Source organism: Dermacentor albipictus, chromosome 1 (assembly GCF_038994185.2).
Source record: "Dermacentor albipictus isolate Rhodes 1998 colony chromosome 1, USDA_Dalb.pri_finalv2, whole genome shotgun sequence".
Classification (NCBI taxonomy): Eukaryota; Metazoa; Arthropoda; class Arachnida; order Ixodida; family Ixodidae; genus Dermacentor; species Dermacentor albipictus.
The window spans coordinates 421,459,572-421,485,842 of NC_091821.1; the positions used below are offsets into that span (position 1 = coordinate 421,459,572).

The 26,271-nt window shown below is 47.7% G+C and overlaps 1 protein-coding gene and 1 non-coding gene across 7 annotated transcripts in view; one reads left to right on the forward strand and one right to left on the reverse strand.

Annotated features, from left to right (window-relative positions):
• Nucleotides 1–6,381: 6,381 nt before the first annotated feature.
• The window catches only part of LOC135897615 (photoreceptor-specific nuclear receptor-like), a 52,654-nt gene continuing 32,764 nt past the window's right edge, over nucleotides 6,382–26,271 (reverse strand). For 4 of the 6 annotated variants that reach the window (XM_070536770.1, XM_070536768.1, XM_070536766.1 and 1 more), the window contains 5 exons: nucleotides 22,587–22,869; nucleotides 20,702–20,916; nucleotides 14,555–14,835; nucleotides 9,606–9,720; nucleotides 6,382–7,140 (listed from right to left, as the gene is read on the reverse strand). In XM_070536770.1, coding sequence (XP_070392871.1) covers nucleotides 6,932–7,140; nucleotides 9,606–9,720; nucleotides 14,555–14,835; nucleotides 20,702–20,916; nucleotides 22,587–22,869 — 1,103 coding nt within the window. In that variant the 3' untranslated portion in view covers nucleotides 6,382–6,931. The remainder of the gene's footprint in view (nucleotides 7,141–9,605; nucleotides 9,721–14,554; nucleotides 14,836–20,701; nucleotides 20,917–22,586; nucleotides 22,870–26,271) is intronic. The other 2 variants (XM_065426298.2, XM_070536767.1) reach the window with 2 other exon arrangements.
• Nucleotides 18,300–18,370, forward strand: TRNAG-CCC (transfer RNA glycine (anticodon CCC)). The gene has a single exon. It is a non-coding gene; the product is annotated as a tRNA-Gly (tRNA).

The following is a 26,271-nucleotide window of genomic DNA, read 5'->3' on the forward strand; positions in this document are numbered from 1 at the left end:
GCATTCATATAACTGGGATACGAAAACACGGCAGGGCAAGCATTTTTTTTTCTCGCATATGGAGCACGTATACACGAAGCTGCGATAAATTTCTCAGCCATCACCTCTTAGTTTGCGCAGCCGCCGTTGCATTTTCAGTGTCGGCGGAGTACGCACGTTCAGGGGGGTTTATTGTTGGGGCGTCTGAATCAATACAACTTTTTCTTCATGAACACAGTTTCTGTCATACCACGCGGGCAAGGCGCAAGAATGTCGGTTGAATAAATGAAGTAACTCTCTTCGGTGCAGTAGACATTAACAATGACACTTTTAAATATGAGACCCTGCGACTTCCCGAACATTGACATTTGCGCCGGCAAACTGCCTTTTCTTGAATTAAGTTGTTGGTGTTTATACTCAGTGCCGTACTATGCGTGCAGTGCTGCGGAAGCTAGAGAACGATCACCAAAGTCTATCGATTCGCGCGCTTTCATCCGTATTTCGCTGCGCGCCAACGGCTTTTTGCTCGTGAGGATGCCACCGACTGGCTGATAAAAAACACACACACAAAAAAAAACAAAATGAAAGGAAATAACAACGAAAAGTAAATCGGTCTAACGTAACGTATTAGCAGCCGTACAAATACCCGGTTTGTTTCTTATTAAGGAAATTATTTTTTCAATTAATAGTGAATCTAAATAAAGAACAGTCTCACCTACTTGCTGGCGAGGACACTGGAATATTTGTTATTGCCTAGGCAGGGCCCTGCAGAAAGTCTCTCTACACCATCCGCAATGTTGCACGCGATGTATGAAACGGAATGTTGTCTTAAATGCGCATGTCGCCATTTCTTTAGCATTCCCGCGACGCCTCTATACCATGTGTCTCAGCTAACATTAGCCTTGCTGTTCAAAGAAAAACAAGATCTAAAAAAAATGCGACGATTACGATACTGCCCAATGCGAAATTTGAACGCAGCTCGACACGTGTTTTGTTTTCATTTCGCGATATATTGAGGCAGAGAATTTGAGACCGAGATCACCGCACCGACTGGCAGTGGGCCGGTGCCGTCAGCGAATTCGCAGACGCAGGGGCATTATGGGAACGCTGGCATTATGAGCGGCATCGGAGCCAGCTGTGGAAGAAGACGACGGCGAACGCGCGAGCAGTGGCAAGAGTGTGCTCGCTCGCCTACGCCGAGGGACGCCGACTCTTGAGACACGGGAACGGGCGCCTAAGAGCTGCGGTCTAAAAAGTATGCAGATCCCACGCTCTGTGGGAATCGATGTAAGCGAAGCTTTCCGTGCTGGATTATTTGATTGACAATAACTAGTGGTTAGGTTTATGGCTAAAACTTAATTTCTTCAATGTTCAATCTATCACGAGAGTGGCGAGTTGATGTTAAACGTCACCTTGCGTGCACCACTGCTGTTTGTCTGCGTAGTACACAGAACACACAGGGAGAGGAGTTTGCTTGATTCGTTGTTGTGCGCCATATTTCACAAATTCTGAGAGGGTTGAGGCACATCCAACCATGGCAGAACTGTGAAACTTGAATTGGATTATGGGGCTGTACGCGCCAAAACCGCAATCGGATTATGAGGCACGCCGTGTCGCCTTCCTTCGTCCGTTGTTTTATTTGGCACCTTCGTTGTAATCATATTTGCATAGTGTTTATTTTTCGGAAAAAGCAGCAACGTACTGTACCTTACCTTGAACATAAGCTTATCCAGTTTCCCCGCAACCGCTGCAGGGTTTCCTTGCCTTCTCACGTCACCTCCCCCCCCCCCCCCCACCCTCCCTTGTATGGGAACTGCCTCTTCTCCCTCTCTACAGTTCTATCTACGCGCCCTCTGGACTCGTATCTTAGTAGAAAGAGAATTGCTGCAGTTTCTGCAATGCTTCTGAGGCGAGTCAAGAATAATTACAGCTGCCAAGAGGCTAATATGTGTCGACGGCCTAGGAGCTCCAGAGGGTATTGTGCACATTCGACGTGGTGGGGTGAAAACGAGTTCCGCCCGTCGCCTTTCCTCTCCGAATCGCTCCTGTCATGTACACACACGCTCTGAACCACCCCTCGATGCGGTGTGGCGGACAGCAGCAACAGCAGCAGCAGTAGCAGTGGGAAAGTCGAAGGAAGAGGCAAAGAAAGCTTCGCTTTAAAATCGCGGTACAAGATACTATTATAAGATCTGCGGCGTTCGGTGGCCAGAGGCCTGACGTCCGGTCACCGTAGGTCTTAGAAATGTATCTTGCACCTTGTATTTTTTCTTACAGCGAAGGTGTTAAAGGGAACTGTCTCCAGGATCGTGTGCGTGTGTTAAGACAAAACTATCATTGTCACGATCGGTTCCAGTGTCTTCTTCCCCAGCTGGCTCCTTGGCGCCCATCAGCGCTACAGCGCGAACGCGCTCGTGCCAGTACTCCCGCGTTCGTCGTCATCGTTAATTAATTAGTAAGTAGGTAATTAGTTAAGGACCACGAAGACGTAACCAATTTTACAGCCAAGCTGTTAAGGGCTAGTTCCCCGATTATCGTTCCGTGTGTAGACAGAAAACACCCCATACGTGTGCCGATCCCGAAGATAATACAATACCGGGCCGACCCGCGGCGGAGGTGAAGCATGCAGGCGTTAAGCACTCCGCATACGTGGGCCGATCCCGTAGATAGTAAAATACTGGGCCGACCCACCGCGGAGGTGAAACAAGCTTTAAGCACTCCCCATATACGTGGGCCGATCGCGAAGATAGTGAAATGCTGGGCAGACCCGCGGTGGAGGTGCAGTTAGCCATTAAGGGGCCCACATACACAGCTTCGCTGGTCATCCATCTTCACACAGTCGAATGACACTGTCTTTTTTTAACGCGGCAGTGTTAACGGCAGCAGTGTTAATGGCCCCGTGTCGCTGAAAATCCGGCGTCGGCGTCCCACGTCGATCGTTGTTTCGACTAAAATTACTTCGAACCACGCACACCCAGTCACGCAGGCCCTCCATGTAGGGCGAGCAAGTTACTGAAATAATTGAATTTGTTAAGGTAAAATACATAAGAAAAGTTGTGATATAGGACTTACGCACAACCTACAGATATTATAGCGTCGGATTGTACTTTGAATATACGAGAAAACAATTCTGTTATGCAGAAACTCAAAACACAAACCGCCCTTCCAGCGTTTCAGCCATTCATAGAGTGGTTATGGTCTCCAAGACTGGCCCGCGCCGGCGCGCGCAAATCTCAAGGGCCATAAAGTGGCGCTCCCAATTACTTGCAACACCTCCAGATGGCGCTCACCTGCGCTCTAACCCAGTGGTCTATTTAGGCACCACTGGCCTCCTTGTATCCCTTGGGTTCAGCGAGAGCAAGGGAAAAGTAAACATGTCCGCAATTCAGATTAGTAAGAGGCGAGTGGATCGGATCGGAAAACATTTATTGGGCTCTAGAAAAGAGATCTTCGCGGCTTCAGACAGCCTCCTCCATCTTCTGATGGATTCTTCTGTCTGCAATCACAGGGTTGGTGCCCTAGTCCAAGGCTCCACTGAGTATGGCCAACCCGCGAGCTCGCTCTATTAGGCGCTTTTGGCCGTTCAAGCTTACGCTGGAAAGCATACTCTCCCACTGTTCCGCACTCGGGTTTTTAATTTTATAGATAGTTGGGGACTCAATATTTTGAGAGGCCCATGATATGTGGTTTAGATCTGGTTTCTCTCCGCACCATGGGCACTTAGCCTCATATTGTGTAAGGAAAATTTTATTCAGAAGGTTTAGATTTGGGAAAGTACCCGTCTGCAGTTGTCGCCATGCAACAGCATCCTCTCTGCTTAGATCCTTATCCGGGGGTGGGTACTTCAGTCTGACCCCTTTATAATAATTTAGGATATCTGAGTAGCCCATGGGTACTGACTCGGGTTCCTCAAGGCTGGATGTGTCGGACGCCCGGTTGGTATGCCCTCGAGCTATCCTATCCGCCTCTTGGTTCCCTGTTATGCCAGTGTGCCCTGGTACCCAGAATATGGTATGCTGAACTTTGTTTCCCGGATCGCATGAACAGAGTATGTGGCGTGCTCTGCGCCCAATTCTGCCGTTTGTATAATTACGGCATGCTACTTGAGAGTCTGGTATTATTGTTAGGGACCTGCCAGAAGATTGTTGGAAGTAGGGAAATGACAGAAAACTGAGACGTACAAAAACAAAGTTCGCAATAGGGGATCAGAAAATTTGGTTGTGGGAGTTCATAGTGTTTTTCTTTCTTTTTGTCTTCTTTAACCTAGGTAGGACATTAAGCAGTATGACAGCAAGAGCTTGGTGGCGCAACCCACCGCCCCGTTCCAAAGGGGCCTCTCATACCATCCATCCATCCATCGCGGCCCATGCAGGAGGCCGCGTTCCTACCAGAAAGCTCGGAATTTGGAGGCCTCAGTTTACACGTCCACGATACGTGGGCTAGAGCAGGCTGCTCGCCCCACAAAGGGCAGCTATGCCCATAGGAGTAGAGAGCAGGGTGTATCTTACCAAGTATTTGGAGGTGTGGATATGTCTGCACGAAGAAAATCTGCAGCCTTCACAATGCCCGTTGTATCTTTATTTGTCGTGGTTCATATCTGGGGAGGAATTTTTGCTGACACGTGCATCTAACAGGCTGGATAACAACAGATTGCAGCCTAAATGCTTGAAATAAGGTTCGACGCTTATTTTGGAAAATACTTTCTGGGCTTCTTATCTCCAAAATATGTTAGAAGTTCAGATGAAGGGGAAAAGTCGTGCAAGAACCTTGTGTCACTGTTGTTGCTAAAACTAAATAGCCTTACTTTGAAGAAGGTATTCAATGGTCTCCGTCTTCACTCTGTTTAGTACCGTGTGAGCCTAATATAAGTCACCTTTCTTGAGATTGGTATTTTGGGAAATAAATATTCTCACTATTTGTCTCGTGAGGAAAATATAACAGCTCCCCCTGTTACGTTTCGCCTCCGACGTGCCGTATAGCCGGCGCGGATGTAACGGACGCCGGGGCTTCGTTCACAGCGGCGGACATTTTGGCCAGTTCAGCGCTGCCCCAACGCCTCCTGACAAGCGCGTCCAGGCATGTTTCAATGCCACGTGTCTTCGTGTGTGTGCGTGTGTGTGTGCATGTTGTTGCCCACGCTTGTCAAAGCGCGGCAGCCGGGGAGAGGAGCTCCCCAACTGTGAAGCGAGGAGGTCTGACCGGCGCCGGCCCGGCAGATACGTCACTTCTTGTCACAACGTGTCCGTGCGCCGCCGTCATGTGCGCCTCTTCCGAGCCGTTCCTTCTTGCCCTCGACTCCGAGAGTATAAAAGCAGCTGCCCCCGGACGCCAAGGGAGAAGCTTCGATTTATTCAGTCGAGTAACGTGGCCTCCCGTTTCTCCACTTCAGTCGAAGTGACCGGCCGCTCTTTTGCGATGCTAGAATAAACAAGTTGTTCTGTTAGAAGTCGACTCATCCTTTGCCAGGACCTTCGGATGCTTCCAGCTGTGCCCCAGGCCGCCAGGCCAACGCTACCCTTGGGGCTTGCCACCCATTTGCAACACCCCCCTCCAGCTCGCTGTTAATGGTCACTATAAAACATTCTGCAGAAACTATCATAGGATGAATGTTGGTGCTGATGACATTAGCGCACCACGCTAGTTAGGTCGCGATACCTCTCGAACCATCCTACATGACGAAGCCTTATACGATGCGGCGATAAACGAATGCAGCCGTACAACTTTCAAAGATTGCTTGGAGGCGCTTGAGTAGCGGCGCGCGAGCACGCATCTATTTCTTATTTTGCGTATTTCCCAGGCTTTTGCTTTGTCTTGGGGGAAAAAATACAATCAGGCACAATTCACCACGAAATAAATATTTGATTCGGTGGTTATTTAAGGTGCCCTACAACTTTGTTGACATGTTGTTGACAACTTTGTGACAATTGACATGTTTGCGAATCAAGCAATAATTGAAAAGTTCACTGCTCAAAAGCAATTAATTAGTGAATATTTCGTGATGAAAAACTACTGGCTGTAAGTGCACACGACAGCCGCTACGATGCAGTCCGTACGATTTCTCTAGAGCTCTTGTTATTCTTTTAAAAAATCTTGGTCCAGGTTAACTGGAACACTCGGTATAAAAGTGAGTACCTTGATTGGGTTATACATTTGGCGACTGCCCAGCCTGCAGTGCTCCCCCGACCTTCTGAAATGGAGAGGCGCACCGTGGCACACAAAACTGGTCTCCTGACTATAGTTTCGAGATTCACAAGCACCACTTGAACGAAGTACGAACTCGGCACACGTGCATGCAATTACGAGTTTTCCACCGCGAGAGCTCCCTCAAAAACAACACAGAAGACTTGAGCACCACGGCCCTTCGGACGAGATGATTGCTTTAATGTAACAGCCAAGAGAGAGAGAGAGAGAGAGTAAACTTTATAGAAAAGAGCGCACGAGCGTAGGTAGAACAGCCAAGGTCGACATAGTCCAGTGAACTTGATATGCTGATGCTCTAACCATTTGACTACCAGCCCTCATCGTGAGAACTCGCGCTCCCGCGATTTTGGTGAAAAAACAATGTCACATGAATTCGTGAGAACCTGGCTTTGCAGAATCGAGTATTTTCTCGATCGCGCTCACGGCATCAAGCGAAGCGCGATCATCTTTGCCAGACTGACGCAGTTTAAAGGGTGCGGTGCAGGCGGCGCCACAACATACGGGGACAGTTGCCACCCACGCAATTTCAAGCACGTGTGCGCTTCGCTTTTCAGCAGTTCGAGCACGTGGATTGCCTTTATTTTGCCGCCTGATTCTTTTTTTTTCCACGTCTGGCCAGCGCGTTCACCTATATTACAAGCTCACGCAAGGGTCTTCGTGCAGCAGCTCTTTCAGTCAAAACTCGTTGCTTCGCTACCGCGAAAAAGAAAAAGAAAGGCTGATTCTGAAAACCAAGATGCCGAGTCCACCCTCAGGCGAAGAGCCGTTGCCGTCGAAGCAGAAAGAGCTCGTGGAGCGCGGCATGCGGCACGGCCCGGAGCGCCGGTAGCACGAGCAGGGCCTGTCCGAACCGGGCCGGGCTGTGGGGCCTCGCGTGGCGCATGTACTGCTGCAGCGCCAGGTGAGACTGCTCCAGCAGGCACTCCACCTGGCCCGAGGCGCACAGCTCGCGCTGACAGTCTGCGGCACATGTAGAGAGAGAGAGAAGAAAAAGGAGAAGGGTAGTTTGATTTTCGTGATCGAAGAGTCACAGCTGGTGGAAGTCGCTGCAGCCTTGTGTAGTTACGTGGAAGAGACACCACTACATGGGAGCTGTTGCGCGCGTCAACTCTGCTTACTTTGGCTCTTTATCACTCTGTCTGTCATCCCCTCTCACTCGTGCAGGCTATATAGCCAACCGTACGTCCGTCAGGTTAACCTACCTGCCTTTCCTTGTTCACTCTCTCTCTCTCTCTCTCTCTGAGGGTGCTATTGTTATCGTTCAAATCACGTGGTATCGACGGATTTGCCATCTTGTCAACTCTGATTGGCTCAGAGGGAAGGTATGCGCACTCTCCCTTACTGGCCCAAAAAGCCAACACGGCGGAATTCGTCTGTCCGGAATAGAACCACGTATAAATTTCCACCACTAGGGGCTCATACTGCATCCTAATAATACGGTACACGAGCTTTCTTTTTATTTTATTTCTTTTTTCTTTTTCTTTTGCATCCTCATCGAAACGCTACCATTCCCTCGGTGCATAAAAACGAGATGAAACTGATGTTGTTAAGGTAAGCAAATGACCTCGTGGAAGAGGAGATAGAAGAGAGGAGAGGCAGGGAAGTTAACCGTACTCACGCCCTGCTTGCAACCCTGAGCTGCGGGAAAAATAGAGGAGAGAACGAGCACTAGCTGCGGGCACATATGTGGCTGTGCCCACCGGGTTTCTGCAAGTTCGGGGAGGCCCACCAACTTGAGAAATATTAGACTTGAGAATATGTTTATTTATGAAAGCAGTCTCTAGTCCAGTCGGCTTTATGTTGTCATGATAGGGTGGCGCTGGAAGTAGTAATAGAAAACTAACCATGTATAGGGTAACGTGAATCAGTGTGGACTGAAATATCACCTTTTCAAAACATGATTTATTTTTATTTATTTACACAAAATACCCCTAAAGGCCCTCACGGCTGCGGGTATTATATAGAGGGGGGGGGGGGGGGAAGGAGGGAAGGGGTACAGGCAATTGATAAAAAATACAATACACCACAAGTTCCTTGAAAACACATTTTCGCACACATCATGATACATTAGAATATAAGTACCAAATACTGTTAATTCCGATAAGCACAAAGAAAAGAAGCAATAACATGATCAAATCAGTAGTCAAAAAATTATGTCAATTATACATCTTCCAAACAGCATAAAATGATATGAAACAACAAAATCTACATTATAAGAAATACAAAGTAAGAAGAAACAGTTCAAACATGAGATAATATATGCACCATGTTGAGCAGTAGTTAAGGCAGACAACAGAGTGCAAAACTTATCAGGATCAGTGGCAGTAGCAACACGTGTAGGCAGAGCATTCCAGTCAGTTATGGTGCCTGGTATTAAAGAATGTGCGTAATTAAGTGTACGACATGACAAGCGCTGAACCTTAAATAGATGGTCGCGTCGGTCAAAGACGGAAGAAGGCAAACGAAAAAAGTCATTATGAAATGTTGAGTGATGGTACAGCTAATAAAAAAGTGATAAACGTACAGCTTTTCGGCGGTGACATAGTTCTTGCAGGCCCGCGCGTTTCTTTAATGCTCTGGTATGCCGTGAGTAATTAGAGTAAATAAAACGAACAGCGCGGTTCTGCAATGATTCAATGTATTTATTAAATATGCTTGATGAGGGTCATAAATAACTGAAGCATATTCAATTTTAGGTCTAATTAGTGTACGGAAGGCCCGTAATCGAAGGTGAGAAGGAGCATGCTTCAAGTTTGGTTAAGCAAAGGGCCAAGCACGCTCCCTTGTGAGACGCCGGAGTGTACTTGGCTGAAGGATGAGTTATAGTTATGATCTGCATTCCTTCAGCGGAACATGGCGGTGGTGAGAGCCGAGATGACCTTCTCTTTTTCAAATCTCCCGCTCCAGTTGCGGCGGCGCTGACGTTTATGTGACTTCAGTAATGCGGCTGTTTAGTCTTGTCGGTGCAACATATTGGTGAAATGCAGCGCAGATATACACGACAGCATAAACGAGACTACAGACATGCGTTATGATAATCTTATGAGGCGATAAGAGCTTCATACGAGAAAATTTTTCGTGCGCGAAATGTCAACAGAAGTGGCTGGTTTTGTTTTTATTATATATATTTTAAAATTGCGCTTGAATGATATAACAAATGTATCTTCTTTGCCAGACGACAACAGAATATATGACGTCATGGAGGGCTAATGAAAGAATTCCGAAGCGGTTTCGCCATCCATCCCTTGTTTTGCCGTATTTTCTGTCAGTCTAAGCTTCCTTGTCAACTCCGAAAGGGCGATCCACCACTTTAGTTTAACTTATTCGTTGTTCCCTTATATGTAAGTAAACTGGCATCTGTGCCCACGACAAAGAGTTGTCACTTGAAATCGGCCGATCCGTTGCAAGCGCCTCTTCCAGCTCACCTTTCCTGCAGAGCAGTATGGTTTCCAGGAGCGTCCTCTCGATGGGATCAAGGGCCAACGATTTGCACTGGGCTATGGCTTGTTGGATTTGCCGGACGCTGGTTTGAAGCTCAGCCTGCAGGTCAAAGATGCATGGGGAGGGTTATCGTTACGGATTTCGAACACGCGTCGAACAGTCCTCGATACCCGATTCCTATGCGATTCGAGAATTCGCTATGCAACGTCGTCGAATATTGGTTTCTGTTCAAATAATATAACTGACACCAGCAGTCGTTTTAATCTCGAGGAAGAAGGACCAATGCAGGTGGAGAGCGCTCCCAATGATACTACTGTGGATCGCTTCTGCACGGTATTTTCCAGTCGCTAAATAAACGCGTTTTTCCCCAGGCAGCCTATGAATTAGCTTATTGAACATATTGTTGTTGAACAATTTGTTGTCTCGACTTGAGCACAGCAATTTCTTCATTTGGCCAATCCTACCATATGTTTGCATCCTTGAAGATGATGCGCACTGCTATACAGTGTAAGACTTGGTAACTCCTTCAAGAAACACAACACTCTGTAGGACGTGCACGTAGCGTGCTGCTCGTGTATTTTATTAGTGTCATTGACATTGATGCACCCTATATGATGATATTTCAGCTTTTGTTCATTTACGAGCTTCTGGGTTTGCCTCGCATACAGTTGGTAAAGGCATTACTTGGGTCAAATAACGTAAAACCACCCTAACCATTTTTCTTTTCTTTCTCTTTTTTTTGCCCAGTGCGCTCAATTTAAACTATATATTCCATTTTGTGTAGGAAATATTCGGCATTCAATTCGATATTCATTTTTCATTTTTCTCAAGTATTAGTATCAGAATTGATTTGAAAATTTTGCTATTCGCACACGCCTAGTTTGCGTGAGTCTACTAACGGCGCTTTGTCCCGAAGCTGCTGTCACACCTTCGTGCTGTTTCTTCGCCATGCTGAATCACCAGCTACAGTTCATACTATGTGCGCTTTTTTGCTGACGTGATATGGGTCACTACAATCGACAGCGCCATGCCTCCGAATCAAAATATTCCAGCTGTTCTGTAGCATTCAGCGTCGTAACCTAGCCTTTGACGTCTGGCCCCACTGATGCAGATATCACAGTTTTCCAATACCGTCGTCAACGGTTTCAGTATTCTTATACAGAAAGCAAGGAATCTACCCGCGACAGCGCCATGCCTTTGAAGCGAAGACCTACAGAACTGTCCTGTCGTGTTCAACGTCGTAGTCTTACAGTTGATGTCTATACAACAGTGACACATAGGTCGTGTATACTTTTCGAATATGCTTTGAATGGTTTCACTGTCCCGACAGAGAGCAAGAACTATAGAAGTATTGAATAGTTGTACAGCGACGTTTCCCTCTCGGGACCTCAGGCCCCAAAAGTTGCCTGCATTGGGACCATTTATAATGTTGTAATGTCGATACTTTTTTTCTCGTCGCCCGCACCGATTTTCTTGCCGCGTCACTCTTCGTGAATTGCTTTTTGTTTGCTTCACGCTGATTATAATTTCTAGTACACGCGCTAATGTTTGCGGAGCAGAATACAATAGTGCGTGCCTGTGTTGGCTTCACAGGAATGGCGGCCGCGAGCACTTTGTTTAAAAACATTTCTCACTGATTTAATTCACTGATGGAGCTCGACATTCCAAACAAACAAATGGGCCATCAGAAACACCGCATAAAGGGCTTTAGAATAATGTTGTGCAATTCTAGTTCAACCAGTGCCTAAATTTAGATGTAAGAATGTTTTTGCATTTTGGCTCCATCGGAATGCGACCTCCGTGTTTGGAAACCAAGCCTAGCATAGAACAGGCTCCTCCCGTATGTAGCTAGGCCTGTACAGGCCTTTTCTATATGTCTAGGAAAGGCCTAGACTTAGCATGGACCTTTCTTGATAACTTCGTTAACTGAATTTGCCCTTATCTTTACAACCGCAATCAGTGTGTCCAAGTAGATGACTGCATGTCCTGTCTACTGCCCGTGTTATCGGGAGCCTCTCAGTATCGCGTTCTGTGACCTGTCCTTTCTTTTTGGTCTGTATATACCGGGTGTTCAAAATTAAGCTTTATGGTTTCTTAAAATTAGGCACGGGGAGGCACGCGAAGACCACCTGTGCAAATAAGTTATGTGGCCAAGGGAACACAAAGTGAGATTATAATTATCGCTGTACGATTAATTAATGTTGAATAATAAACTTTTTATTGAAGGCAGTGAGTGCGTATATTTGTATTCAAAAGTTAGAAGCAGTCGTGTTTCTACCCACTTTCACTTGCAAGAATTCTTCCAGCATGTCTGTGCACCGAGATATCCGACTTCAAATGTTAATTGTCATTCGCATGATTACGCATGCAAGAGAGTGAGGATTGGCGCAAAGCTCCTCCCTGATGTGACGCGGCTGTTGCGGGTGGCGTTTAGTCTGACAACAGGGCGGAGGCATGGGCAAAGGTGATAACTGTTCTCCTTCCCCTCTCGGCTGGCGAAATCAAGATATGACAGCGCCGTGTGCCGTGCAGTTGTTGCTCTTGATTTCACGAAAACTTACAGTACTTGCAAATCAGCAGTCACTTCATTTGTGTAGCCCAGGGAAGGACCGTGCCCGCTCGTCTAGTCACCATTACGCACGCGCATTGCCCTCCGGCTTCTCCGCTCGCGCCATTATCTCTGGCATGGCAGCTGCCGCCATCGTTACAGGCTGCGCGGTCGCGTGTTACGACAGCGGTTCCGGGTTTTTCGATGTTTTATTTTGCCAGCCGAGAGAGGAAGGGCGACAGTTATCATATTTGCCAATGCATCCGCCCCGTTGTCAGACTGAACGCCGCACGCAACAGCCGCGTCACATCAGGGAGGAGCTTCGCGCCAATCCTCACTCTCTTGCATGCGTAATCACGCGAATGACAATTAAAATTTGGAGTCGGATATCTCGGTGCACAGACATGCTGGAAGAATTCTTGCAAGTGATAGTGGGTAGAAACACGACTGCCTCTAACTTTTGAATACAAACATACACACTTACTGCAGTCAACAAAACGTTAATTATTCAGTTCTAGTTAACTGGGCTGCTGACGGCGATAACTATAATCTCATTTTGTGTCCCCCTGGCCACATAACTCATTTGCACAGGTAGTCTTCGTGTGCCTCCCAGTGCCTAAATTTAACAAAAGCATAAAGCCTAATTTTTAACACCCTGTATAATACCGTTACACCGATTGACACATGTGTCGTAAATATAAGAGCTTTTGCATATGACTGCATGCATCTTAATAACCATTCATACCTCGAACAACCAGCAGTGCCATCAATTTAACCTGCATGTCATTTTCGAGTTGTGTGAATATTTGTCTATGAATCCAAACAGTGATAAATCCTTCTCACGCATATTGCAAACAAGGAACCTCCTCTTCAGCATATGTATTCCCTTGACAGCTGTACTTTGAATGATTTTGATGAGCGCATACATTTAGGTGTTACGACTACAAATCGCCTAACGTGGTCGAGCCATATTACCAAAACCTGCTCATCCGTCTCTAAACAGCTCAAATTGTTGAAGTAAACAAATTGATATATTATGCATAAGTGCGCATTTCCTTAAAAACACACACAAGAAAGCGCGTGCGAATACATTCACGCATATACGTGCTCTGTGATTGATCTTTTATGGATACAATAGTGTCTTGGGGAACTTGGGGAAGCAACAGCAATACTACCTGCGCAAGCAAGGTGACATAGAATGACAGTAACCCATGCTGAGTTTCAAGCCGAATTGTATAGCTAGAGTGTACTAGGATTGCGGCTCACTCTACATAGCCGAAACGACATTGGTCCAGGCATACTATGCATCTTTGCCGGCTCCCTCAAGGCATGATCGCGAATATTTTCTACATTATGAGCGCTGAAAAAAATTGCAATTTAGATTAATGGACGATGCAGATATTTGTTCCATATGCAATAAAGAAAATAAGAAAAAAAATAAGGCGTGGCTCAAAAGTAACCAGGTTGTGGCCTCACCCCCTTCCCCTTTTCTTGTTGTCCATCCTTAAGGTCCTTCTACAAGCAATAACCACTACTATCCGACTTCAAGTACATACACGCGCAGCCATCAGCGAATGCAAGGGTCTAGTTCTCGCGCATGTTTCAGCACCCCAGCCATCAACTTCTTTCCCTGTCACTTCCTGCCCATAATTTGGTTGCCTGCCATATTGTTACAAACCGACCGTTCTATCACTTTGTTCAATCATTAATACCTCTGTTGGCACCTTGTAACGAGAAGTTCACCCAAATTTATAAGCGTGCAGAACTGCAGTGCAGACGCACAACCGTAGGAGAGGTATAATGAATCTTCTTTTTTTTTTCTTTGATCAGACAGAACACTCGAGTAATTAAGAAAAGTACGTTTCTCGGGCATGGTGGTGCACTACGTCGCAATATGTTGCCACCAGCACTGCTGCTCCCGTCTGCGTCACCACTATTCCGAGCTTGCGCAGTAGATACAGTTGTCCACACTTCTGCCTAGAGCGCCGAATCGGTGAGCTGCGATGCAAGAAAATTGATATCTGTGGCGTTGCTCACCGGTTAGAGAGACAAATATTGCGAACGCCGTACACCACAAGAACTCGCGGGCCGCGAAGTTTTCAGCTGGGTACCTAGCTTGACCCAGACTCCTGCAGCGCTCTGCTTAAACCGATAGCAGCTGCTGTGAACTTATCTCCTATTTTTTTTTTTTTTTTGCTCTGCAGCGCAGTGCCCGAGCGCTCTAGACAGAAATGTACTTGGTGGTGCAACGCACCACCCCTTTCCGAAGGGGATGCTCGTATCATCTATCTATCCATCCATCCATACTGCACATTTGTCTACGGACAGGGCTAGGACTCTCACCACAGTAAATCACCACGCGTATCTAAACACAAGGATGCGCACCCCAAGAGCGGTGGAGGCGGCCACGTGACCCATGAGCAACAGCACGTCCAGCGGCCAATGGGCGGCCTGCAGCAGGAAGAGCTGGGGCCACGCCTCGTCCAGAATCGCGGCCTGGTCCCCCGCGGGCAGCGTGCGGAACAACTCGTTGGCCCGCGCCCGGCGTAGCGCCACCAGCAGCACCTGAGCTGCCACCTCGTGGAGCAGCAGCTCTTCGCCGCCGCTCGGCCGGTGGTGCTGCTGCTGCCGGTCCGGTGACGGGGCGCAGGGCATCGGCACGGCTGCTGCGCACGTGCCAACGTGTTCACGGCAGGAAATAGACGCCGCTCTTGGTTTTCACATCATCATAACTACAGCGGTAGATATCGACCGCGGCCGTCGTTTTAAGACGCTCGGCTCTTAACAGAAACAAGTTGGTGACTGCAGCGCTGTGACGCGAAGTTTTCTCGCTGGTGAAAGTCCAGGCTCCTCAGTGCCGCTTTGCAAATTAGCCTCCGTAAATATTGGGCACTAACGATATAATCGCGCCCTTTATTTTAATATTTATTTTCAAAAGAGAAGCGGATGAGGTTGGCCTGAGGTTCACTCCTCCAGCCTGCTCTCTCTCTCTCTCTTTGGACCTTGGGAGAGGAAAGGGGAGAGAAAGCAACACTGGGCCCGACTAAGCCTTAAGCTTGGTCGGTGCTTGGCACGGAGCACCTTCATCGCTATTAAGACACTTTCGAAATCATTTATTATTTACTATTAAGGCATTTCGAAATCGCGAAAGAAAATATGAAAAAATTGCTTTTTTTCCTGGAAATTTCGGAAACACTGGAAAAATGTGCCATACTTACTTAGCTTACGGAACTAGAACCAACAGTTGTTATGGGTAAAGGAAAAGGCATGTTTCCGAAACTTAGGGCAAGAGGTTGACATTCTATAACAAATAACCTCCATTTTTTTTTACTTGGGCCGAGATTCTTGTTAGCTTTCATAATCCTCGTTTACCATCCATAAAAGCTGCTCTTTTGCTCTCTTAGAGGAGGACTGGCGTAGACTGCCTTGTACACTTTTGGAACATCAGCTTTTCGGATGACGGATTCTGTGTGGCCAGCAGACGTGCGTTCGCCATTACAAGAACAACGTCAAACATGTGCGTGCCTTTAGATGCACGGAACAGCGAGAAAGTGGCAGCTGTAAGTAGATGTTCTTACGCTACAACCAGCTTGAAACAGTTTACAATAGTCAGCTATTCTTTCACCGTTATTCACTTTGTGAGGAAAGTTTGGTAAATGGTTGCAGAAATAAAGACAGATCTTTCTCTGATAATTTGACAACGATGAAGCGCAACACGCCGGACAAAAAGAAGACGATACGGGCGACCGGACAAGTGCTACCAGCAACTGCATTAGCTGTAACATTTGTCCATTGGGTCCCGCGTATCGCGCTTCATTGTTTTCAGGCATAAGCTCCACCAACTGGCCCAAAAGTCCGCGCTTCCAAATTTCTCTACTGAATTGCTCCTCGAAATATCAGTGCCGGTGCGTATGACATCACGAATTCTGTTTTCTTGTTGTTGTTGTTGTTGTTGTTGTTCTCGTATTGCGTCGTTTTGGATCCAGATAAGTTCTCAAAGCCTGCTAGGTCGAGCCGTTTGTTCCTTTAGAACGCAGTGGAGTCTTTCTTTAGTGACAAAAACTATAATGAAAAAAAATCAACTATAAATCCATGCAAAGGCTATCGACCCATTACGCTATGACTATAGGGAACATCTAGGCAGCGTCACCAGCCTTCGGTCTTGCGTATTTTCTGCATTACCATAAGCATCTACCTCACGGTAAAAGGGAGACGTTTTGCCATTTGTGAAATGTAATGAGCTCATGGAGCCAGTTTAACTTTTTTTTTGTTATTGTATCTATAAGTATCAAAATTGTCCGTCTGATGTGAAACCTAGTGAATGAAATTAGATGTCGGAACCAACGTCTTTAATATCTTGCTCTAGAAGTGCGTCAATTCGAGTAGCGCAGCAAAGTAGCCATCTAAGGAAGGATGACCGCAAAATCTGCGTGAACATTAAGAGCCAAGGGAAACAAGGACCGCGCGTAGATCCTTGCCAAACGAGCCAGAAAGCAGAATAAATTCTACATATATACACTGGAGCATAGAGAAGCGCATTTTATACCACCATGAGGAAAACACAGATGGAACTACTGCAGGATGGTGACGCTTGCTTTGATAAAAAATTATATATAAAAAAACACGCAAGTGCAGAGTATGGCTACTCACAAATGATGCACAGAATGTCCATCTTTCTGCTTCCGTGTACTTTAACACTCATAGTTGGGACAACGGAAACTCGCGTTCTGGCCATCGACCAAGACATCCATGGGCAGACTAGGAAATGGATGCTGTTCTAGATAACTGTGAATAAGAGTGTTACTGAGGCTGTCCTTCCAGTCGTTTTTCGACAGTAAAAGGTCGGATCCCACGTGCCCCGCGATAAATAAATGACGCATTTCCCTCGTCATGACGTCATAAATCTCGATAACCTTTGTATGGATCTGTAGTTAGCTATTTTTTCATTAAAGGAGGACTCCGTTGCGTTCTAAGGGAACAAACGGCTTGATCTAGCAAGTTTCGAGAACTTATCTATGCCCCACGGTTTTCTGGCTCGTTCTGAGAAGGAAACGATCTACGAGAGGTCCTTGTTTCCGTTGGCTCTCAATTTCGACGTAAGTATAGCGGTCATCCTCCTTTGGAGGGCTGTCTGGCCGCGCTACTCGAATTGACGCACTTCTAGAGCGAGATTTTGATGCCGCTGGTTCTCTGAGGAGCAAAAGGTGCAGAAGCAGCAGGCCACCAGCATCAAATATGTTGCTCAAACTTGATGAAACAATGTGTTGCCTAAACGTTTACACTCGCTAAGTGACGCCAGCCTAATTTTCGCGTGATTTACATCAATTACCTCAGTTTTGTTAGGTAACTCTCGATCCTTGTTTTTTTCTTCTTTCCGCTTTTTATTGCCCTGAGAAAAAAAAAACGAGAAAATAGTTCTTCCCCAATTTTTTTTTCATGCCCTCACATCTCTACTATCGTGAACTGTTTTTGATAGCAGAAGCACAGTAGAGCAAGTGCTGTGCGCTTTTGTGAGAGCTGAAAACCTTGCTAATGGGGGCGGCCTCTTACAAATCCCTGCCGTCGTTACTCATTTCTCCCTTTCATCCGTCCTACTGCACTTGGAGCTGTACCGACGGGCTGTTGTAGAACAATGTCCACTTTGCTTCGCCCGATGGACACGATAAGCTTCGGTATCAGCGGGTATCGGCATAACCCCGAGATCGGGTGACCCGACCGTGTGTAGTGCCGCCGAATCTCGGAGGCTTCAACATCATCAAATCGATATAGTTCCCTGACACTAGATGGTGGCACCACCTGCATGGCCTGAATGTACGTGTCACAAGCGACGGTTGTTACAAAATATGAACAATTTTCGTTCATCATGCACATAAGATCGTCGATATTGCTCATGCGTAAAAATCTGTTGCCATTTCTGGCAGAGCCGACCGTATACACTTCGTTAAATGTGGCACAGCACCTTTTTTTTTCTTTTTTTGCTGGCGTAACAAAACGAAAGGCAGACCGTTATATTCGTGTACAACAAAACATACATTGTCTTATACTTAATAAAAACCATTACTTTCATGGAATGTGGAAAATAATATAGAAGCGTCTATATGTACCATTTGGGAACCGTTACTGAGCATCTGCGCCGCTGGTGTAGTGGTATCATGCAAGATTCCCATTCTTGCGACCCGGGTTCGATTCCCGGGCGGTGCACGTTAACTTTTTTTTTCTTTTTTTAAAACTTCCAATTCATGATAAGGATATGACGATTCATATGGCTTACAAAGTACTGCATGTGCACGTATTATTGACGTTAGTAAGATTCGTTGCTGCTTATAGGGAGCTGGCAAAGGACGCGCCCTGTCAGTGCGGAGGAGGAGGATGAAGCAAGCTACGGATATCCGTGTAGTCAGTGTAACGCTACAGAACTTCAACTGTGAGCTTTCTTTCAATATCCACTAGACATTAGGAGTGTCGATGAGTGTGCTCTATCTAGCATCGCTGTAAGTATTAATTCTCAGTTCGCTGCTTTGCGCCCTGCAATAATAATAATAATAATAATAATAATAATAATAATAATAATAATAATAATAATAATAATAATAATAATAATAATAATAATAATAATAATAATAAGGAAATTGATTCGCTCACTGTGTTTTCGCACACACACATCTCTTATTCTCATCAAATAAACAGCAGAGCGCGCGCGCACACATACGCACACGTGCAGACACGCACAACACTTCGTGTATCAATCAGGGATGACACGTAGCGCGCTTTACGTTTCACGGCAACGCCCATTTATTCGCGTTATTGCTGGCCATTTGCAGGCGAGAAGTGCGACACCATAGGCGCGACACCATAGAGAAAGAAACTGCGACACCATTAATTTGACTTTACTGTGGTTTTCATGGTATATATATGTACGGTGCTCAGGAATTGAAACACGATACTCGGATCGCATGGCTGCCGGCGCTTTCTCCGCCGAGCGTAGGTGCCGGGGACACCGAGCCGATGCATCGTGGTACACGACAAAATGGAGATCGTTTATGGCGCATTGTGATTGCATTTGGTCCCACTGCGATGGCCGAGCGCACACTGGCGACGCAGAAAAACAAACAAACAAACAAACAAACAAACGGCAGCAGCCACGCGCTCCGAATATTGCTATGGCTGAGCACTCACTGCGGATACTATCGTCACCACGTGATCGGTACCTGCCATGGTTGCTCAGTGGCTATGGTGTTGGGCTGCTGAGCACGAGGTCGCGGGATCGAATCCCGGTCACGGCGGCCGCATTTCGATGGGGGCGAAATGCGAAAGAACACCCGTGCACTTAGATTTAGGTGCACGTTAAAGAACCCCAAGTGATCGAAATTTCCGGAGTCCTCCACTACGGCGTGCCTCACAATCAGAAAGTGGTTTTGGCACGTAAAACTCCATAATTTAATTAATTTAACCACGTGATCTACGCACCGCGGGATTTATGCAACGCGCTTGTATCGCTGCCATGATTAAACCTGTTCGGGGAACATTTAAATTGTCGCTGTCGTCATCAGGATGTTTTAGTACAATGGTTCCCTAGCATGATCGCCCAAGCGACAGCTCTGCGCGTGATACTTAATATGCTCATAGCATACGCAGGCATAAGACCTCATATAGACGTGGTAAGTGAAATGGTAGGGGAGTGAGTGAGTGGTCAAGCGTCTTTAACGAAGACTAAGTGAACAAAAAAAAATCGGAGAAATGTTGCAAAACAGAGAAATCGGTGTAAAACTCTACTAAATTGTTCTACCGCCATCCAACGTGCGCGAAGCGCAGCTTCTGCTCCGGTATAGTTTTTCACAATGTACGCGAGCTCCGAAGAGCAGGAAATTTGGAAGAGCCTGCATAGACAATTACAAGGAAGTGAAATATCTCCTCCTCGTGTTTCTAAGCGACGGTTGAACGTTCGATGACGTACCTCACACGGAATAATTGCCAGCCTAGATCGCCAGGATAGACGGGCCGTTACCTAATGCGCCATTTCAAACGTCACCGTGCACTGACCAGCATTGGTCAGTTAAGCGTGCGCCGGTTTCGGAATCACGGACGCTAATAGAGAGTTTTAGCAGAGCGTTTACGGTCCGCTCCGCTCAGACCGGCCTATCACAACAATTGGCACGCAGGCGCTCAGCAAAAACGCTACCGGGAACACTGACGCGCGTGCGCACAGCACACATAGCGGCAGCGGAACGTGGGACGCTGACCACGTTCCGCTAGGAACCTGATTCAGCGGTGCGTCAGGGGGCGTGTGGATGCTTTCGTAATCGTTTTACCGCCAAGCTGAGAGCACGTCGGTGGCGTCTCTGGGAGACGCGCTTGTTAGATAAGCGAAATCAATGCATTCTATGCAGCCACCGGTGCGCGTGAAACGTGTGCGGAGCGGAGCGCAAGCAAACGCTCTGCTAAAACTGTCTAATAAGAAACAATCTCGGTTCAGCCGGGCAGCCGCCAGGGTGTAAACTTGCACGACTTCAGTGAACCGAATTACTCCCGTACCGTCTGGTGGGAGATCCGGTGGTGCCATGGCATCCCTGTGCTGCGGCAGCACCCTGCGGAAAGCGCTGGCCCCGCCGTCGCTTCCGCCTGCGTTGCAGCCGAAGTCCAGACCGGCCAGCAGTCGTGCCGATGCGAAGAGCGACGACGACGACGACGAGGGGGCTGTCTCGACGGCAGACGCCATGGGCGCGGCTGGAATGTACAGCGGGGGCCTGCTGGAACACAAATGAAAAAAAAAAGCGCGTTCCTTTTGAAGATTTCGAAGCGTAAGGAGTCGCTCTGGCGGGGTCAAGCGCCGACACCTTGCAAGGCTATAGATACAAGGTGTCCCAGCTAACTTTAGCCAGAGTTTAAAAATATGCCGATGCACTCCAAGACGACGCGACCAAATGCATGTTGCTGACTGTTGCATATGGTAAGGCACACTATTTTTACAGCGAAGCTGTATACCTCTACCGTCCAAGGAAATTTTCGTGTCGTAAGCAAAAAACTTCCCATACGTGACGCCGATCCCGGAGATAGTGAAATGCCGGCCCGACCCACGTCGGAGGTGAAGTGGCGTTAAGCACTCCCCATACGTGGGTCGATCTCTCCAATGGGATGTGGCACGATCTCTCCAATATGCTATTCACAGCGTGTTTACAGGAGGTATTCAGAGACTTGGATTGGGAAGAATTGGGGATAAGAGTTAATGCAGAATACCTTAGTAACCTGTGATTCGCTGATGATATTGCCTTGCTTAGTAACTCAGGGGACCAAGTGCAATGCATGCTCACTGACCTGCTGAGGCACAGCCGAAGGGTGGGTCTAAACATCAATCTACAAAAAACTAAAGTAATGTTTAACAGTCTCGGAAGAGAGCAGCAGTTTACGATAGGTAGCGAGGCACTGGAAGTGGCAAGGGAATACATCTACCTAGGGCAGGTAGTGACCGCGGATCCGAATCATGAGACTGAAATAACCAGAAGAATAAGAATGGGCTGGGGTGCGTTTGCCAGGCATTCTCAGATCATGAACAGCAGGTTGCCATTATCCCTCAAAAGAAAAGTGTATAACAGCTGTGTCTTACCAGTACTCAGCTACGGGGCAGAAACCTGGAGGCTTACGAAGAGGGTTCTACTTAAATTGAGGACGACGCAACGAGCTATGGAAAGAAGAATGATGGGTGAAACGTTAAAGGATAAGAAAAGAGCAGATTGGGTGAGGGAACAAACGCGAGTTAATGACACCTTAGTTCAAATCAAGAAAAAAAAGTGGGCATGGACAAGACATGTAATGAGGAGGGAAGATAACCGATGGTCATTAAAGGTTACGGACTGGATTCCAAGAGAAGGGAAGCGGAGCAGGGGGCGGCAGAAAGTTAGGTGGGCGGATGAGATTAAGAAGTTGGCAGGGACAGCATGACCACAATTAGCACATGACCGGGGTAGTTGGAGAAGTATGGTAGAGGCCTTTGCCCTGCAGTGGGCGTAACCAGACTGATAATGATGATGATGATGATACCTGGGTTGATCCACGTATGGGGAGTTCTTAACGCCCGCTTCACCTCCGCCGCGGGTCGGCCCGGCATTGCACTATATCCGGGGTCGGCCCACGTACGGGGAGTTTTTTTCTTACGACACTAAAATTTCCTTGGCCTGTAGAAGTATACAATTTCGCTGTAAAATAGTGCGACTTACTCCATACAGTAATCAGCAACGTGCATTTGGTCGCGTCGTCTCAGAGTGCATCGGCATCTTTTTAAACTGTGGCTAAAGTTAGCTGGGTCACCCTGTACGTGCCCGCATGCTGCAATCCAAACCACGCACACTCGATTGGCACGTGTGTCCGCGGCCAACAGTTTGCGAAACCAGTGTTTCAGAGTTCGGTGTGCCTCCCCACATACCTTAGCAGCAGCGAGCTCGTCGTTGGCACGGCAACCGAAGCCGTCCCCGGAGCCACGCAGGGTGCGGACAGCGCTGTCGCAGGTCCGGTCTGCAGGGCGATGGGCGGAAGCTGAGGGCCGCCTCCGCTACCGGACAGGAGCTGGTGGATCCTGGCCGAAAGACCTCGGCTGGAGCCCGGAGGACGCGCAGGGCGTCCGGACGTGGGCGCACCGGTACCGCCGCCTTCGGCGTTGCTCCTGCTCTTGTTTTTGTTCTTGCGCGGCCCGCGTTCCTCTTGGACGGCTGCATTTCGATGGGTAGAGAGGGTGGGGGGGGGGGGGGCGAGGGGGAGACGAAATTTGATATGTTTAACTTGCACAGAAGACGGCCGTGCTGGAACGCGGGTACAATGTCAGCGTACGAGCGGGGCCGTGCATAGGTCGGTGCTTGTCCCGTCAATTTCGTTTAGCCAATGCGTGCACAAACCATAGCGACCAACTAGCCGGTGGCCCATTCGCCTATAGGGCTTCATAGTGAAGTATTGCGGTGAAGCTGCTGTTGCGACAGTAAATGGCTGAGAGCGGCTCCTCCGAGGCGCCCGCTCAAAATCTAGTAAGTGTCGTTGAAAGAACCGTTGGAGCTAGCGCAATGAAGTTGGAACGTGACGTTTAGTACGGCGAGGGGAATGTGTGGGCATAGAAAGAAAATATAAGTGTGGGAACATTAGGTGTGGTACGACATATGAATTATTGAATTTCTGTTAATTGTACTTGGGAGTTTCAAGAGCATTTAGGTACGCTTTTCGTGTTTTCACCCTTAAAGTCCCTTAACTTGCACATAAAAATTACACAAATAACAAAAAAAGAGACGATGTTGTAGGTCCTAAGCATAACCACACACACACACACACACACACACACACACACACACACACACACACACACACACACACACACACACACACACACACACACACACACACACACACACACACACACACACACACACACACACACACACACGCACACACACACACACACACGCACACACACACATACACACACACACACGCACGCACGCACACACGCACGCACACACACACGTACACGCACACACGCACACACCAATATAACACGTCAATATTTTGGCAATTTCAAATTTCATGATTGATAAGATTTAGATAATTGTGATGTATATCTTTGGCGCGGCCTTAGCGCTCTGAAATTGAGGCCTTAACTTTTGAGTCCTCGTTCAGTTTTTGTAACAAAATATGAGGAGCACGCGCCTTATAAAAAAGAAAGAAATATTGCTCCCAGTCACGCAGAATAAAATACACAAGACCAGAGAGCACTGGGAGACCGCGTTGCTCAGCTTTGCACCGGAAGACCAACTTAAGGCAATACAGCAGGCAGAAGATGCCGCGAGGGCCCAAGGGCTCGGCGCCGTCATCTAGGTAGAGAGGCCTAGGTCTCAAATCTGCTGTCCTAAAATAATGTTTATTCCTCCTCCTCCTCCCAGTCACTAGAATTTCAAATTGTGTTTTAAATACAGCAATTGTCATCAAAAATTGTTTCAGTGTTCGCCTGATCAGAGGAATCTTGCTTTTGATGTGCACTTTTGATGTGGTCTGGAGTGCACATAATTTGTTCTGCAATTGCATAATCTACATCGAGCACTATTTCTAAAGCAACCTTACCCTTTTCCTTTTTCGTTCTGTTTTAGTTCCACCCAGTATAATTACACACGTAGTGAAGACCGTAAGTATGTCGATTCGCAATTAATTTCTTTCCTTCGTAACTAAGAACTATGCGCACTTACAATGTGCTGCGCTTGCTCCTTGGAAGCCACCGGGCAGGCATATGGATGTGCTACGTATATGCATAATGAGGTTAGAATTTCTAAATACAGGAAAACTGGCCACTTCTTTTAGCGTCAGCCAGTTCAGTACCCACCATTTCAGCTGTGGAACACTCTCGTAGCATAATTTGTTGGAAGAATGTTGTATTGTTCTCTTCGTTACTTCAGCGACCGACACAAATATCATTGTGAAACTCGGCATCGGTAAAAAAAATATGCTCGTGCGCGAGTACTACGGTGCGTAGGTTTAAAAGTCGGGAACATACGTTTAGGCTGCGATGTAGCGAATCACGTATTTCTAGCCTGCATCATCTCAGGATATTATACAGGCTTTATTTCACAGTACTAACCCTGATGGCCACCGCCGTTCATCAGCTGTTGACCGCGCCAGCAAGTGCTCTTAACTGCGGCCAGTGAACGCCTGTCAGAATGGCTTAGACACCATATAGCATCGCGAGTCGGATAATTCCTAGGTCTGCAGAATCGATAATTGCGCGAAAGCCCGTAAGATGGCTGTAGATGACGAGCAAATACCGCAGTTTTAAATCTTCGGTGGTGAAGTAGGAGAAAAGCTGACAAGAAAATTGCAAGCCAAATTTGCCATGTAATTTAATCACAGTACACTTCCTCCTCAAAAGGACGAAATGTTGTGCGTACGAATTGAACTCGAGAGTCTTTATTACGCATTAGCTAGCGTCTACGCTCCTATCACAACTCACGCGTGGTCGGTGCGACCGCTTGCTCTGTAAAGCGTGCTTCACGATATGAGAAGCTGTGTTGTTGTGGAGCTATACAACGCTGAACTTTGTGCATTTTTGGGCGTTGTCCTATTTTATGTGATGGCATCCGATTAAAATACGGCAAAACACGAATGAGTGAAATCAGTTAAATCAGAAATAAATACTGCGGAGTGCAACATGTTTTCACAAATAAAATAAATGTGAACAGTTATAACAACGCAACGCTAGCCGTAGAGCTGGTTTATCACGTCACTCGCTACCTGGAAGGGTCACAGTAATCAGCGCGAGTATTAACGCCAGCGTCACGTCACCAGAACGAGCACTGTTTCTCCGGGTTCATCTCCGAATGCCCCGAACAGTTGAAGGCGGCCTTGAACGGCGCGAATTGCGACAGGGCGACGTTGACGCGGAGTCTCGCCGGAACGTTCGTCTTGAAGAGGAGCCGCTCTCGAGACTGCGCGTCGGTCTGCTGCGGCTCGCAAAGCGTCGAAGCCCAATTGATGAAGAAGAGCTGACCGACCGTGAGGCTCTTGGCCTGGCCGGGAATCGAGGCGTCACTGTCGGGCCTGTCGACCAGACGCAAGTAAACGTTGTACAGCGGCTGCAGCGTCGCGTCGTCTTCAACGTTTTCGTCTTGGAACAGCTGCCTGTCGGGAAACAGATCGTCGCGCGCGTAGTGTCGGCTCAGGGAGTCGAAGAACAAGTCTTGCAGGCACTTCGAGCGCTCCTGGAAGCGCAGCTGCGTCACCGACGTCCACCAGTTCCGGATTTCGCCTTGCCCGTCGACGTGCGAGCCGCGTTCGCTGATGGCTGCGAACATGCCTCGCAGCAGCTCGCCCAGGTAGAACTGGGCCGACGCGACGTCGAAACGGGGCGACATGCCGAGCACGAAGGCGACGGTCGCCGGAGACACGGAAACCTCGTTGCGGTCCGGCTCGTAGACGTAGCCGGGCCGGAAGGCGCTCTCCGTCGGGGTGATCGGCTGGTGGAAGCGGCTGAGGTCTCCCGTCTTCCAGTACGCGTCTCTGATGGAGACGAGCATGGTGTAGTAGCTCTCGATGAGGCTCGACTTCTCGAAGATGTTCACGCTCGTAGGAAGCCTGTGAAG